General features: G+C 51.9%; 1 protein-coding gene across 1 annotated transcript; it reads left to right on the forward strand.

The window, feature by feature from the left end:
* Nucleotides 1–1,196: 1,196 nt before the first annotated feature.
* On the forward strand, nucleotides 1,197–12,320 carry LOC115860512 (taurochenodeoxycholic 6 alpha-hydroxylase-like). The gene is made up of 12 exons (XM_030870394.2): nucleotides 1,197–1,391; nucleotides 4,243–4,384; nucleotides 5,019–5,063; nucleotides 5,544–5,671; nucleotides 6,862–6,986; nucleotides 7,360–7,514; nucleotides 7,983–8,089; nucleotides 8,172–8,362; nucleotides 8,457–8,590; nucleotides 9,483–9,547; nucleotides 9,681–9,757; nucleotides 12,152–12,320. Exons 1-12 carry the CDS (start codon nucleotides 1,197–1,199, stop codon nucleotides 12,318–12,320), a joined length of 1,533 nt encoding a protein of 510 aa, XP_030726254.1.
* The last annotated feature ends 1,116 nt before the right edge of the window (nucleotides 12,321–13,436 follow it).

Genomic DNA, 13,436 nt, shown 5'->3' on the forward strand with positions numbered 1-13,436 from the left:
CTCTGAGATCTCTTCCCTCGCAAAGGGTCGGCCTTTGAAAGCCCTATTCACCACCAACCACAGTTGACTATAGCAGATGGACGCCTTGGCCATGAGATTAGAATCAGATTCTTGGAATAGGATTCAGCAGTGCCACTCAGACATGATGGTGGCAGAATGGTAAGGTGCCAACCCCAGAAGGGTAGACGTTCCCTCCTGCATCGCCTGGACCCAGCTGCACAAGGACAGCGACTGTATCTGTTTATCTGTGACTGTATCTCCAGCTTCTAGTAAAGTGTCTGGTACGAGGTAGAGCCTCCAGAAACATTGCTGAGAGATGAAGGCATGATCGTACAGAGAGAAAGAATGGAGGATGCAGACAAACACAGATTAAGTCAATAATTAATAAACAGCAAGGTGAAAACAATGACTCTGAAAGGAATCTTGCTTTAAGAATCTTTAAGCCTCAAAAGGTGACTAAAGCAAGAGATCTGAATTAAATTTATTTAAATATTAAGTACATAATCCTAAACCTTTTTTAAAACTAAGACTATCGTATTTCAATAGTAGCCATATTTTACTGCATTTCAAATTTGTATTCTCTCATTTCTTAAGAAGGAAGGCAGGGGTATTGACACAGACATATCACTGCAAACTTAAGAAAATATTAAGCATCCATACCCTCAGTGTTCATTAACTTACTGGTTAGTTAAAAAAAAAAGCGGGGGAGATGGAATTTTCAGTTGCATGAGACGAATGAAAATGATTCATGTGGTCACGCAGGGTAGTCCACAGCTAGATGATACTACAGACTTAAACTCTGGTTCTGTACAATATCACAGTGTTAAACAAGATATCACAGGGATATGTTATTCAAAGAAGTTTTAAAAAAACATTCATTTTTCTGTTTTATTTCCATTTGTATAAGTTTTTTAAAAAGTAAGCACGTGATAGTTTGCAGGATCCTGCTACAACCTAAACTCCCATTTCTATTTATAAATATTATCGTCTCTTTATATTACTTACATTTTGTAACAGATATTGGTTTAAATTAAAAAAAAAAAAAACAAAAGACAACTCGGGAGACCCAGGTCTGAGCTCTGTCCTCACCTTCACCCTCACCCAGGTGGGCGGGGCAAGCCTCCCTGACCAGGCTGGGTGTTCAGGGGAGGTCAGCCACCTTCAGGGACAGTCAGCAATCCAGAAGCCGCTGCACCATGAGTGTCTCTGTGCTGAGCACCCCCAGAGCCCTGGGCGGTGTCTCTGGGCTCCTGCAGGTGGCCTCCCTGCTCGGCCTGGTTCTGCTTCTGCTCAAGGCAGCACAGCTCTACCTGCACAGACAGTGGCTGCTCAAAGCCCTCCAGCAGTTCCCGTCTCCTCCTTCCCACTGGCTCTATGGGCACATGCAGGAGGTAGGATGGAGTGGGACGGGGAAGTGGGAGGGCAGGGAGGGCCGGGGCTCTCAGACCGTGGTCCTGGTGAGCAAGCCCATGGGACGAAGCCTTGTTGTGGGACGAGCACGTGGCCTCACAAAAGGACCCAGCTTACCTCTCAGGTCTTGGCTCCTCATCCCAGTCCGGGGAGCTCCCTCCCTCCCAGGACCCCATGCTGGTGTCCTTGGGTCTATCAGACACTCCTTCCTTAGGGAGATCTGCAGGCTGTCCTGGCAGCCCTGCACTTTGAGGACAGTGGCTCTTCCTTCCTGAGTCTCCCCCGTCTCCAGGCTGAGCAGCTTCAGCTGTTCTCATAGAACAGGCTTCTAGATGCTTCCCTGCCCCATCCCTCAATCGCATCCTCTCTGCCTGGCCCTGAGCTTGCCTGGGAGCACAGACATCAGTCTGATGGACGCTGCCCTGTGGGCTCACTGTCCGTGGAGATGACAGACAGGAATCTAAGAAGGTGTCAGGTGACAGGAAAAGAGACCCACCTGCTGCGTGGGGGTTTATGTCAGCTGTAGGGATAAACTGGCTCGGTTTAAGACTGAGGAATTTTCCAGTCTCCTGATTTCGGTGCTTAAACCCTGACAAGTTGCTGGCACACATGAGCGAGGTTCCCAGGATGATGCCAGGTAAGGAGAACTGACATTTGAGTTGCAGCATCCGCAGGGTGAGGTCGCCCCCCTGGTGTCCTCCCTCAGTGGACTATGTGCTCTCGGAACCGAGCGTGAAATCCCCCTCACCCCCAGCACCCTGCACGGAGCCTGCGCAGAGGGCTGCCCATCCAGTGTGTGGAGGGACAGGAAGGAGGGAAGGAGCGGCTTGCAGGCTGGGCAGGGGCAGCGCCTACCCACCCAGCACTGGCAGCACTAGCCTGGTCGGCGGGGGGCTCAGAGCCACGCCAGGGGCCATGTGGAGAGGGGCTCATCAAGGGTTTGTGGACTGAACAAATGCTGGGAGAAAATCAGGGGTTGCAGAGAGCTGAGGCCTCCCTTTCTCTGCAGCGTGATTAGAGTAGAGTGGAGCCAAAGACGGGAACCGGAAACAGCCCGAGCCCCACGTGGGCTGGCCCAGTACCTCTCTCCCCTCTCCTTCCTAATCTCCGGCACCCCAGGTTACTCAGCATCCTCCCCGCCTGCCTGGGCATTCTGGCCTCTGGGACTCTGCTCCCATGTACCCTCTACCTGGAATGATCTTGTCCCTCATATGTCTGTCTACAAAGGCCCAACTCCAAGCCACCTCCTCCAAGATGTCTTTACGGGTCTCCCAGGAGCGGAGGGGATAACCCTTCTTCCCTTGGCTGTCCTTCTCATAAAGCAGTGCTAACCGGATTCCACTAGTTTTGTCTGCAGTGTCATAGCTGTGAGCTCCTTCCGGGAGAGCCTTCCTCTGGTTCATCTTTATAACCTGAGAGCATCTGGGTAAATGATGACTCAACGAATGAGTACATGCATGACAAAGAGCTTTCTAATGTCCAGATCTGAGTTAGGGCCCCTTCCCCAAAGCTTCCCCAGAGGCTTGGTCTTCCCTCCATCACACATTCATGAGCCCCTACGGTTGTCATGTCCTCAATCTCGCTGTCTCCTCCTGGAGGCTCCAAACAGACAAGCATCTACAGCCACATTCTCATTCAGTGCCTTAAACCAGTGCCTGGCACATAGTAGATGCTCAGTAAATACGTGATCAGTGAAGGAACCCATCCCACAGTAGGCAAGTTGCCTCAGAGCTGGTGAGTCCTGATGGTAGAAGGATGCAGGCAGAGATTAGATACCAAAGTGGCAGATGGTTGCTTTGAGTTACACAGAAGCCATTGAATTAAAGACGAGGTGACTGCATGGAACATGCCTAGGACCAAATGTTGACGAGAAATCCAGAGCTGATAAAACGAAGCTGAATCTGCAACGTTAAAGAGAGGCAGTTGCTCTGTGGCAAAGAGGAGGGGCACACCAGGTAGAGGAAAGAACCTGGGCAGAGGCTTAGAAGTGTGAGCAGGTGGGACCAGTGCAAGGCGCACAGGCAGCAGCATCTTTGGGGGCAGAGCAATGGGTCCTGTGGACTCACCAGCCCAGCAGGAGGCAAGAATAGAGAGGGTAAATGCAGACAGCAAGGGCCTTTGTGGTCCACACTGAGGAGTTTCAGGAGATTCCTTTAGGTGGTGGAAAGTGTACACAAGTTTCTGGACACTGGTAAATGAAAATGGGATAAAATAATCCACATATCAAAACCTTCCATATATACATCCAGAATCTGTGTACACACGCAATATGTAAAATAATATGATACAAACACAATTTAGTATATAATTTTTCTCACTTATCCATATACATCCGACACTCTTTCAAATTAACAAACATTTATATGTATGCTGGGGTACTACTGAAAATATATAACAACCAGTATAGCAAAATGAAATTAATTTATAAATTTAATTTTTATAATATATTTTATTCTCTAAATAAACAAAATTATATGACAAAACTACTTACCAAGTGATACGAATTATCATAAATTGCTCATGCAAATGTTGTACGAATCACTTCCCAAAGTTTTCTACGGCTGGGAGTGAATCCCTGATGTAAGTTTCTGTAGGCAGTTCGTACTGGTGGCCCAGGGCTCTACCCAGCAAGGGGACAGAATGTGGTCCTAGGACAAAGGTGGACAGCCAGCAGGTCTGGGGCAGAGCCCAGGTCAGAAGAAATAGTTCCAAACTCCTAGTTCTGCTGATCGATCAAGAATGATCTCCCTGTACCCATCCTGCCCTTCACCCCCACTCCAGCACTGGAACTCAGAGAAGGGTTTTATTGATTTATCTTTCCCTTGGGGACAGTTCCAAGACGAGACCGAGCTGCAACCCCTACTGAAGTGGGTAGAGAAGTACCCAAGTGCCTGTGCTCGCTGGCTGTGGGGGACAAAAGCCCTGGTGTTGATCTATGACCCTGACTACATGAAGGCGGTCCTGGGGAGATCAGGTGAGAGGGAAACCCACATCCCAGCAGGAGAAAATCTTCCCTCTCGGGTACATGGCCCTGGATCTGTGAAATTCCAGAAGAAACTGGCACTACAGCCATCAGTACCTGGCTCCCTACCAGCCGTCCTTGCAGCCCACAAGCCAGACTAAGGCCAGCATCACTCACGCACAGTGAGTGCTTCAGCACCCGGGTGGGGCTGGCTTCTCTTTCCTGCCTTACTTTCTTGTTTTAACCCAACTGAGATGATCCCAGGTCTGGAAGACAATTCCCTGTCCACACTGATGTAGGTTTGGCACCTCTCACTGTTGCCTGTCCTGGGTCATGAAATGGCCAAACCACCACAAACTGTAGAAACCCACAGGCTCCTTTCTTACTCTGTGGCGCTGAGCAGAGCCTATCTTTCTTGCCGATTCACCATCTTAGTCCTGTGGGTGTTCTGCTGCTGGGACACTGAGTCTGCCTTCCTGGGCCCACAGTGACCATCAGGACAGAGAGAGTCAGGGATGGGAGGCAAGAGGGAGGTGGCTAGAGACAGACTGCCAGCTGACCAGCATGAGGAATGGAAGGTACCACAGCTGCTCTGGGGGCTGCCTGCCTTGTTCGCTGCCCTCCACTTCCCTTCCTTCCCTTTCAGACCCAAAGTCTCACGATTCCTACAGAATGCTGATCCCCTGGATTGGTAAGTACATTTAAATACAACTGCAGTCCACCCACCAGTTAGGTTTACCAAGAGCTATCTCTTTGCTTAATGGAGAACAACGGGTACCAGGCACCCTGTCACCACCTCATCTCTCAGTCAAGCCTCATTTCTCTCCTTCCAGTGAAACTCTCACCCTTTGTAATGGTGCTGAGAGCCCGCCTGAAGCTCAGCCTCTTCTTCATCACTTCTCAGTCCTCTGCGATGTTCTCAGCCTGACTATTAACTAATTCCTTCTATCACCTGCCCCCCTACTCTTCTTCAACCTCTGTCTCACAGCTGTCATAATCACATCCTATGGACCAACCATTCTGGAAATTCACATTCCTGAACTGTACTGGCCTTTCCTACCTTTGCCCATGGTGTGTCTTTTCCTGACACCTTTGGTTCCTCCCAAGTTGTGCCCAGTCGTCCCTCTGATCCAGGCTCCCCGACCCACACACACACCCATCTGTGGCCCAGGGAATGGTTTGCTTGTGTTGGAGGGGCAGACGTGGTTCCAGCACCGGCGGATGCTGACCCCAGCCTTCCACTATGACATCCTGAAGCCCTACGTGGGTCTCATGGCCGACTCTGTCCGAGTAATGCTGGTGAGTCTATCCCTCGTCACCTGGACCCACTCATATCCAGCACTGCTGACAAAGTCCACTCTCAGGGGCTTCCCTGGTGGCGCAGTGGTTGAGAGTCCGCCTGCTGATGCAGGGGATATGGGTTCGTGCCCCAGTCCGGGAGGATCCCACATGCCGCGGAGCAGCTGGGCCCGTGAGCCACGGCCGCTGAGCCTGCGCGTCCGGAGCCTGTGCTCTGCAATGGAAGAGACCACAACAGTGAGAGGCCCGCGTACCGCAAAAAAAAAAAAAAAAAAAGTCCACTCTCAAACACTTGTGTCCCTCAGGCATCCGTCAGACACAGCCCCCAGAATTATGCATTCAGAACGTACTCTGAGACAGTGCTCACCAAAACTGGATGGGACAGAGGGGTATCCCAGCACCAGCTTGGATCCAAGGAAAGGGAAAGCAAGGCCATGGTGTATTGAGAGTCCACTCTCCTCTCATCTCCACATCTTCAACACAAAGGAAAGAGCAAGGGTCATTCCCCTGGACAGCAGTGCAAACTGCCCCTGGCTGCCCTGGACAATGGCAGCTTCAGTGGTAGAGTGGGCATCCTAGGATGTTACTCAGATAGACTCTGGCATGGAGTCCAGGGCCTCTGCATGGAATTGAGCCACTCATGGGAGGAAATGAGGCCAGGTTTACACGCAGAGAGCTGGGTCTTCACAAGCATCACCTCTCATCCGGACTGGGCACCACCTGGTCTCAGCTAACATGAAATGAATAAAAGGAATTGAAGTACCTCATGTCCCTTCCTAGGAGCCCCAATAGAGCCCCATAAGCTTTTCCTTGCCTTGAAATATTTGCATACTAGTGTTGGGCATCACCTGTCCGGTTCCAATCTCAGGACACAAAAGACTCCACATTTGTTCCCTGAGAAGCTATGTTTTCTGGCCTCCCATAAGGTGGTTATGATCAACACTTGTTCCTAAACTTTGGAACTAATACAGAATATTATGAGAGAACATGATTAATTATATAATAAAAGATTCTGAGAAAATAGACGTCACATTACATGTGTGTGATACAGCCTTAAATTGCTAAAACACATCTGCTTAGAAAGTGAGGAAATCTCTTCCGAAGATTTAGAGACAGAGAGAGAGCCCGGCCTTGTCAGCACAGGCCTTCTGGGAGAGCAGAGCAGGGTCAATGTACCCCTCCCACCACAGGACAAGTGGGAGGAGCTCGTTAGCCTGGACTCACATCTGGAGGTCCTTGGACACGTCTCCTTGATGACCCTGGACACCATCATGAAGTGTGCCTTCAGCCACCAGGGCAGCATCCAGACAGACAGGTCAGTGACAACCTTTCAACGGCAGGGTCCTTGTTCTCACCAGCTGGGGAGGACTTACCTGAGAAGCAGTTAGGGCAGCGTGGACACTTATGAGCTCTAAAAGCAATATTCTGCACAGAGCCATGGACCACAGTCAAATTCCACCCAGACCAACCTTGACTCAGTCACAGGTCCCTGATTCCTGCACAGGGAGAAGCCTGGCTGCTCAGGCCACTTGTAAAGGACTAAGTGCCTCCAGGGCTGTAAGGCAGAAATGACAAAGCTTCAGTGCTGCCTGTCCCCACTGACTGAGGAATCCCCACCCGGAGCCCCACTCCGTCTCCAGGTCAGAGGTTCCCTCCAATCCAGTCTCCTCTGCATCCTCTCCCTTCAGGAAAATCCAATCCTACATCCAAGCCATCAAGGACCTCAGCAATCTGAGTTTTTCCCGGGTGAGGAATATCTTCTACCAGAACGACATCATCTACAGGCTGAGCCCTGAAGGCCGCTGGAGCCACCGTGCCTGTCAGCTCACCCATCAACACACAGGTTCTTCTGATCCTTCTGGGCATCTCCCGCCCACCCACCCCCATCATGCACATGTAAAAGGGCCTGGCCTTGACCCCTCAGGCAGGGCCCAGACTCCTGCTTCCTCTTCAGGGGCTGGCACACACCCACACTGGGTACTTCCTGGTGCAGGGGTTGGGACCCGAGACGTCAGGGTGTCAGGTGAGGTGCAGGGAGACACATGTGTCACCACGTTGCTGACGGTGGAATGAGACCCCCTCCCAGCATCATCCAGGCAGAGCCTCCGTGGGCTGTGCTATTGAGGGGATTCCCGACCTGGATCAGACGATGCTGGAGCTCTCTGCCCTGACATGTGCGCCCATTCCCACCCTCGTCCTCATCCACCTGGTACCCAGATTGGGCCTGAGGGGCAGATAGGGGTACAGTGGGTGCTGCATCTGAGCCCCCAGGAGCCCTCAGCTCTGCCTGGGAACCACTGTTCTGGGACAGATGGAGTGATCAAGCTGAGGAAGGCTCACCTACAGAAGGAGGGAGAGCTGGAGAAGGTGAGGAGTAAGAGGCACCTGGATTTCCTGGACATCCTCCTCTTCGCCAGAGTGAGTGTGGGCAGGAGAGGCCTGAGGCTTTGCCCAGAAGCACAGAGGAAGGGCAGACCCTGCACTCTCCCTGCCTCCGCAGATGGAGAATGGGAGCAGCTTGTCTGACAGGGAGCTCCGTGCCGAAGTGGATACGTTCATGTTTGAGGGTCACGACACCACAGCCAGTGGCATCTCCTGGACCCTCTATGCTCTGGCCTCCCACCCTGAGCATCAGCAGAGGTGCCGGGAAGAGATCCAGAGCCTCCTGGGGGATGGCGCATCCATCACCTGGTGAGTGCCCAACAGGTGGGAGGACCTCGCCCCTCCGCGAGTGGAGGACCCCTGCTTGTCTGGCTCTGCCGCTCTCAAATGGGCTGCCTTTCAGGGACCACCTGGAACAGATGCCCTACATCACCATGTGCATCAAGGAGGCACTGCGACTCTATCCACCAGTGCCGTTCATTTTCAGAGATCTGAGCAAGCCCATCACCTTCCCTGATGGACGCTCCTTACCTGCAGGTATGAGCTTCACCCATACCCACTGAACTAAGCACTCTGCATGACCACCTGGGAGATCAGAAATCCACATGTGCTTTCCCAGTTCTGAGATGCTCTGACTCGTTTCCACCTTAAGATAATTAATGTGTACTCTGTAGTTTGGACAAGTTTTGTAAAATGCTTGACACAGAAGTTGAACACAGCAAAAGCTCAGTAAACAAATGCTAGACCCTGAAGGTGGTCTTGTAATAGAGCCTGAAAATTCTAATTCCTTGAGACATCAAGGCTTAAGAGAGAAGCAGGTGGAGATGTTGTTCTTTCCATATGGGGTCTAAGTAAATGAGGGAGCTCAGAGAATCCATTGTCATGGGTCAGTTGGTCCAGTCTCTGAGGAGCCCTCAGGTGGATGGCCGAGAGCAGCTGATGATCAGGTCTGAGAGCCCTGCCATGGTTGGAGGCCACCCATTGGCTCACCTCCCAGTGGGTCTGAATCCCAGCCCTGCCACCTCCTAGCTGTGGGATTATGGTCACGTCCCTTAATCTCTCAGAAGCTTAGGTGCCTCATCTGCACATGCGGATAGGAGTGCCTTCCTTGAGGGCTGCTGTGAGGATTAGATGAGTTAATGCACTTTCCCCGAGGGCTCATGATGGCATCTGATAACTGTGAGTTTTCATGTGAGGCGATCCTGATACTAAGCCTCCAATTCTTTTCCTTCTCAGTCCTGGCCATGGTTACCTGCTCCTAATCTGTGCTCATGTGCTTGGTCACCTCCAGCCCACCTGTCTTGCAAGAGCACCACTTCATTCAGAGGGATGGAGGGCAGCTCTCATGGTGGCTCCTGGGCCTTTTGTGCACATTGCCCCTGTTGCCATGGGTACCATCGGTCTTCTCTCTCTCCTCCCTGCCCCACAGGAGTCCCGCTCTCCCTCTTCTTTTATGGGCTTCACCACAACCCGAAGGTGTGGCCGAACCCAGAGGTATGATGGAGGAGGGGATGGGATGCTCTCTCCAGACCAGCACCTCCCCTGCTCCCCTCGGGGATTCTTGTCCCCTGGTGGATTGGTGCAAGGAGTTTGATCCCACCTGTCCTGGCCCCGGTGCTCTCTGCAGGTGTTTGACCCATCCCGGTTTGCACCAGGTTCTTCTCAACACAGCCATGCTTTCCTGCCCTTCTCAGGAGGATCCAGGTGAGGCCTTCTGTACCTGGGGCATCTGGGTGTCACTGAGTGCTACCTGATGTGTGTGACTGTCTACATTCATATGTGGTGTATGCAGTTATGTCCCTGTGTGTTGACGTTTTGAGAAGGAGGCGTGTGTCCCCATGTACAAGAAGGCCTTCAGGGCACGCCACGGAGACCTTGACCTCCTGACTTCCGCAACGACCAGCCACATTGCCATGGCCGTGGCCGTTCCAAAGTATTCCAGGGTTTTCCTCACTTTAGGAGTATGACTTTTCAGCTTTAGAATTTTTCATGAAAGGTAAACTTCAGATGTTTGCTTTCCACAATTATCAGTCATCTTTAAAGATAGTTTTCTCTCTTCACACATTCCTAGTCCAGCCCACTGCCTTTTCTACTTAATTCAACAATCCACCTCTCACTGTATCATCAGTTGTGTTTGCATGGGTTTAGATTTCCAGCTGCTTTTCTTCTCCTGAGGCTTCAAACCATGTATGTGATCACTTACAGTTGCCGTTTGAACAAAGTTACATAGCCACATGTGTCTTTTCTCTTTCTGTAGTCAAACCTAACAGTTGTGACTGCATATTCATATAAACATGACACCATTTCTAGTTGCCAAAATTCTATATATGTCGTGGGGATTATACACCATAGTCCCAGAATCTACAGAGTCTAATTTTGGCAAAAAAGGATGGAATTGAAGGCAATCAAGTGCTTTTGAGAGAAAACTCACTATTTTGTGTTGGACGCATGCATTTGAGAGGTTCCTGCCATGTACAATACAAAGCACACATGAAATAGCTGTTCACCTGGATGATACACTCCACAATGACTGCTGTGAAAACCTTCAACGGCCACAGATCCCCTCCGAAATAGTAACTTCCATAACTTTGGAACTACTTAGTAATCCAAGTTTTTTCTGAGCCTGTAATTCTGTGAAATTTTCAATCGGTGAATCAACCTTCACAGAACAGGCTTGACGCAACACGTTCCCGGAATTTGCTCTAGGATTTGGTCAGTGCCAAGGTCCTGTTCTTCCTTGTAGACATTGGCTGCAGGTCATGCGGCTGCCACCAGAGGACAGGGGGTACCTGGCAACTCAATTCCGAGGTCAGAATTAATGTTTAATTTTAATCCACTCCTTTTTTTTTTTTTCAATTCAATTAACTTTGTTCAAATAGAAAGCTATTTATTAGCCTGCCTCTGTGTGCCAAACCATATATTACAAGATGGGAACACAGAGACGAAAGGAACTTTCCTTGCTCCAACAGTTCACAGTCAAGAAACCACTACCGCTCTTCAAGACAGACATGCGACGTTTCCATAGTGTAGTGGTCAGTACGTTGGCCTTACAAGACAGACATCATGCATTCATCCACTCTTTCACTCGTTCATTCACTGAGCAGATTGTGGAATGTTCCATGTTCCTGGCACTGTCTGGTCACGGGACGGTGATGTGTCCTTGAGTTAACAGGAAAGCTGCTTGGGGATGCGGGAGAAAGAGGTGCAGGCGGCAGAGGCGGGAGGCCAGGCGGTCACTAGACTGAGTCTTGAGCATGTGGCCGGCAGAGGCGGGGGGAGGGGACCTCAACAGCAGCGGAATGAGGAAGAGGGGCTGGACAGGTGCGAGGTGAGTGAGGAGCAGCCCAGAGAGCGCTGTGACGCAGCTGAGGCCCCGCGACGTGTCCTCCCTGTGATGGAGGGCGCAGCAGGCCCCGAGCCACTGTGGCTGCAGTAGCGGGAGGGGAGGCAAGGAGACTGGAAAGGCCAGTGAGGAGCCCACGGGATGGGAGGAGGGGCCTTGCTGGAGTAGAATGGGAAGGCTCCAGGGGCGGGTTGACTGCGGGGCTGCAGGGAGACAGGAGGCCGGACATTAACTGGGAGGCAAGTGGTCCAGCAGGTCGAGGGGCGCTAACCCGTGGCCCCTCCAAGAAGCCTCCCGGTTGCCATCCTGACTTCCTTACACAACTCCGTCCTGTCCTGTCTGGGGACTGGGGCCCCTGCTTGTCTGCCATGGGTGGTGAGGGCCCGAGAGTTGCCCACACCCCCCTACAGTGCCCTGGCCTGGACAGAAACCAGAAACGGCCTGTGGACGAGTGAACAAAGTACTAATTCACATTTACTGATTCACGTGACTTGACCCTGTGGCTTAGAGCGCCGACCCTCCCCAACAGGACTTACTACTGCTGAGAGCAGAAGTAGGAGTTAGGAGCTAATCCTGGAGAGAGGTGGCCTTTGTAAAGGTCAGGGGGAGAGGGTGGACCGAGGCTTGGGCGGCACGTTCAGTGTGACCTGTAAGGAAGGGATCGGGGCTGGGCCAGGTGGAGGAGAGCCCTGAATGCCCTGTGCCCGGCAGGGGTTAGAAGCCTCTGCTCACTTCCTTTTCCCTGCCTGACCCAGGAACTGCATCGGGAAGCAGTTTGCCATGAATGAGATGAAGGTGGCCGTGGCCCTGACCTTGCTTCGCTTTGAACTGGCACCCGATCCCTCCAGGGTCCCTGTTCCCATTCCAAGAGTTGTGCTGAAGCCCAAGAATGGGATCCACTTGCAGCTCAGGAAGCTCCTGTAATGCTTGTTGGAGACAAGGACGAGCTCTGAGGGCCCCTGCCTGCCAGCCTGTCTCGCTGTCACTCTCTCCCGTCCTTGCCTCTGTGCCCACTTCCTGCTTCTATCTTTCCACCTGCCGGCCTACCTCATCTCCTGCCTCCTGCCTGTCAGATGTTCTGCCCTCCTCCTCTCACCTTTCTCCAGGCTCCCTATCTGCTTATCTCTCCATCTGTCTCTGACCCACCTGTGTCTCTGACTGTCCACCTAAACCCTGATCACCTGCCCTCCTTCAGTCTGTCTACTCTCTCCCTGTCTTTCTCCCCTTCTGCCTGCCTGTCTGTCCCTGAATTCACTTCCTTTTGCTGATAAAATAATTGGTCACAGCCTTAAGGACTTCGAACAACACAGAGTTATTCTCTGACAGCTCTGGAGTCAGAAGCCGGAAGTGGGTTTCCCTGGACACAGCCAAGGTGTTGGCAGGGCCCCCGGTGCAGGGATGTAGGAGAGCATCCCTCCCTTTGTCTTTTCCCACATCTAGAGCTGCAATCCTTGCGTTCCTTGGCTCCTGGGCCCTCCTCCATATTGAAATCCATCAGCTTCTTCAAATGTCCCCCTGCTTCTGTCTTCACATCACCTTCTCTTTCATAAGACCTTTGTGATTACACAGTCCCACTCAGATAAAACAGGCTTGCTCTGAGTTCCGGGGATTAGCACACGGACACCCTGGGCAGCCGTTACTGTAGCTGCTAAGTCCTGCGTGACTACCATCGCCTTGGGCCCCCGATCACTCCCGTGTGTTACGGGTCTGCCCATTTGTCACTCACCTGGCTTCCCCTCTTTCCCACTCCCTGGATAAATTCACAATGTCATATGGAGCGTGTGTGTCTTCCCTTGCAAGGAGCTGGATCGAATGAAAGAGAGAGAGAAGGGGAGGGAAGGCAGAGGAGACGAGGAGGGGACATGACCCCTGGTCTGTGGGCCCAGAACCCCAGCAGAACAAGCGTGTCCCAGCGCCCCTGCAGCCTCACACTCTGCGGTCCCTCACGCCCCACAACCCGCCTGTCACCTGAGGCTCCCACAGCAGCTGAGTCAGGAGAAAGGGCTCGTCTCCAAAGGCTCAGAGGGAAGAAGCTCACCC

The sequence above is a fragment of the Globicephala melas genome, chromosome 1 (genome assembly GCF_963455315.2).
Source record: "Globicephala melas chromosome 1, mGloMel1.2, whole genome shotgun sequence".
In the NCBI taxonomy this organism is placed as follows: domain Eukaryota; kingdom Metazoa; phylum Chordata; class Mammalia; order Artiodactyla; family Delphinidae; genus Globicephala; species Globicephala melas.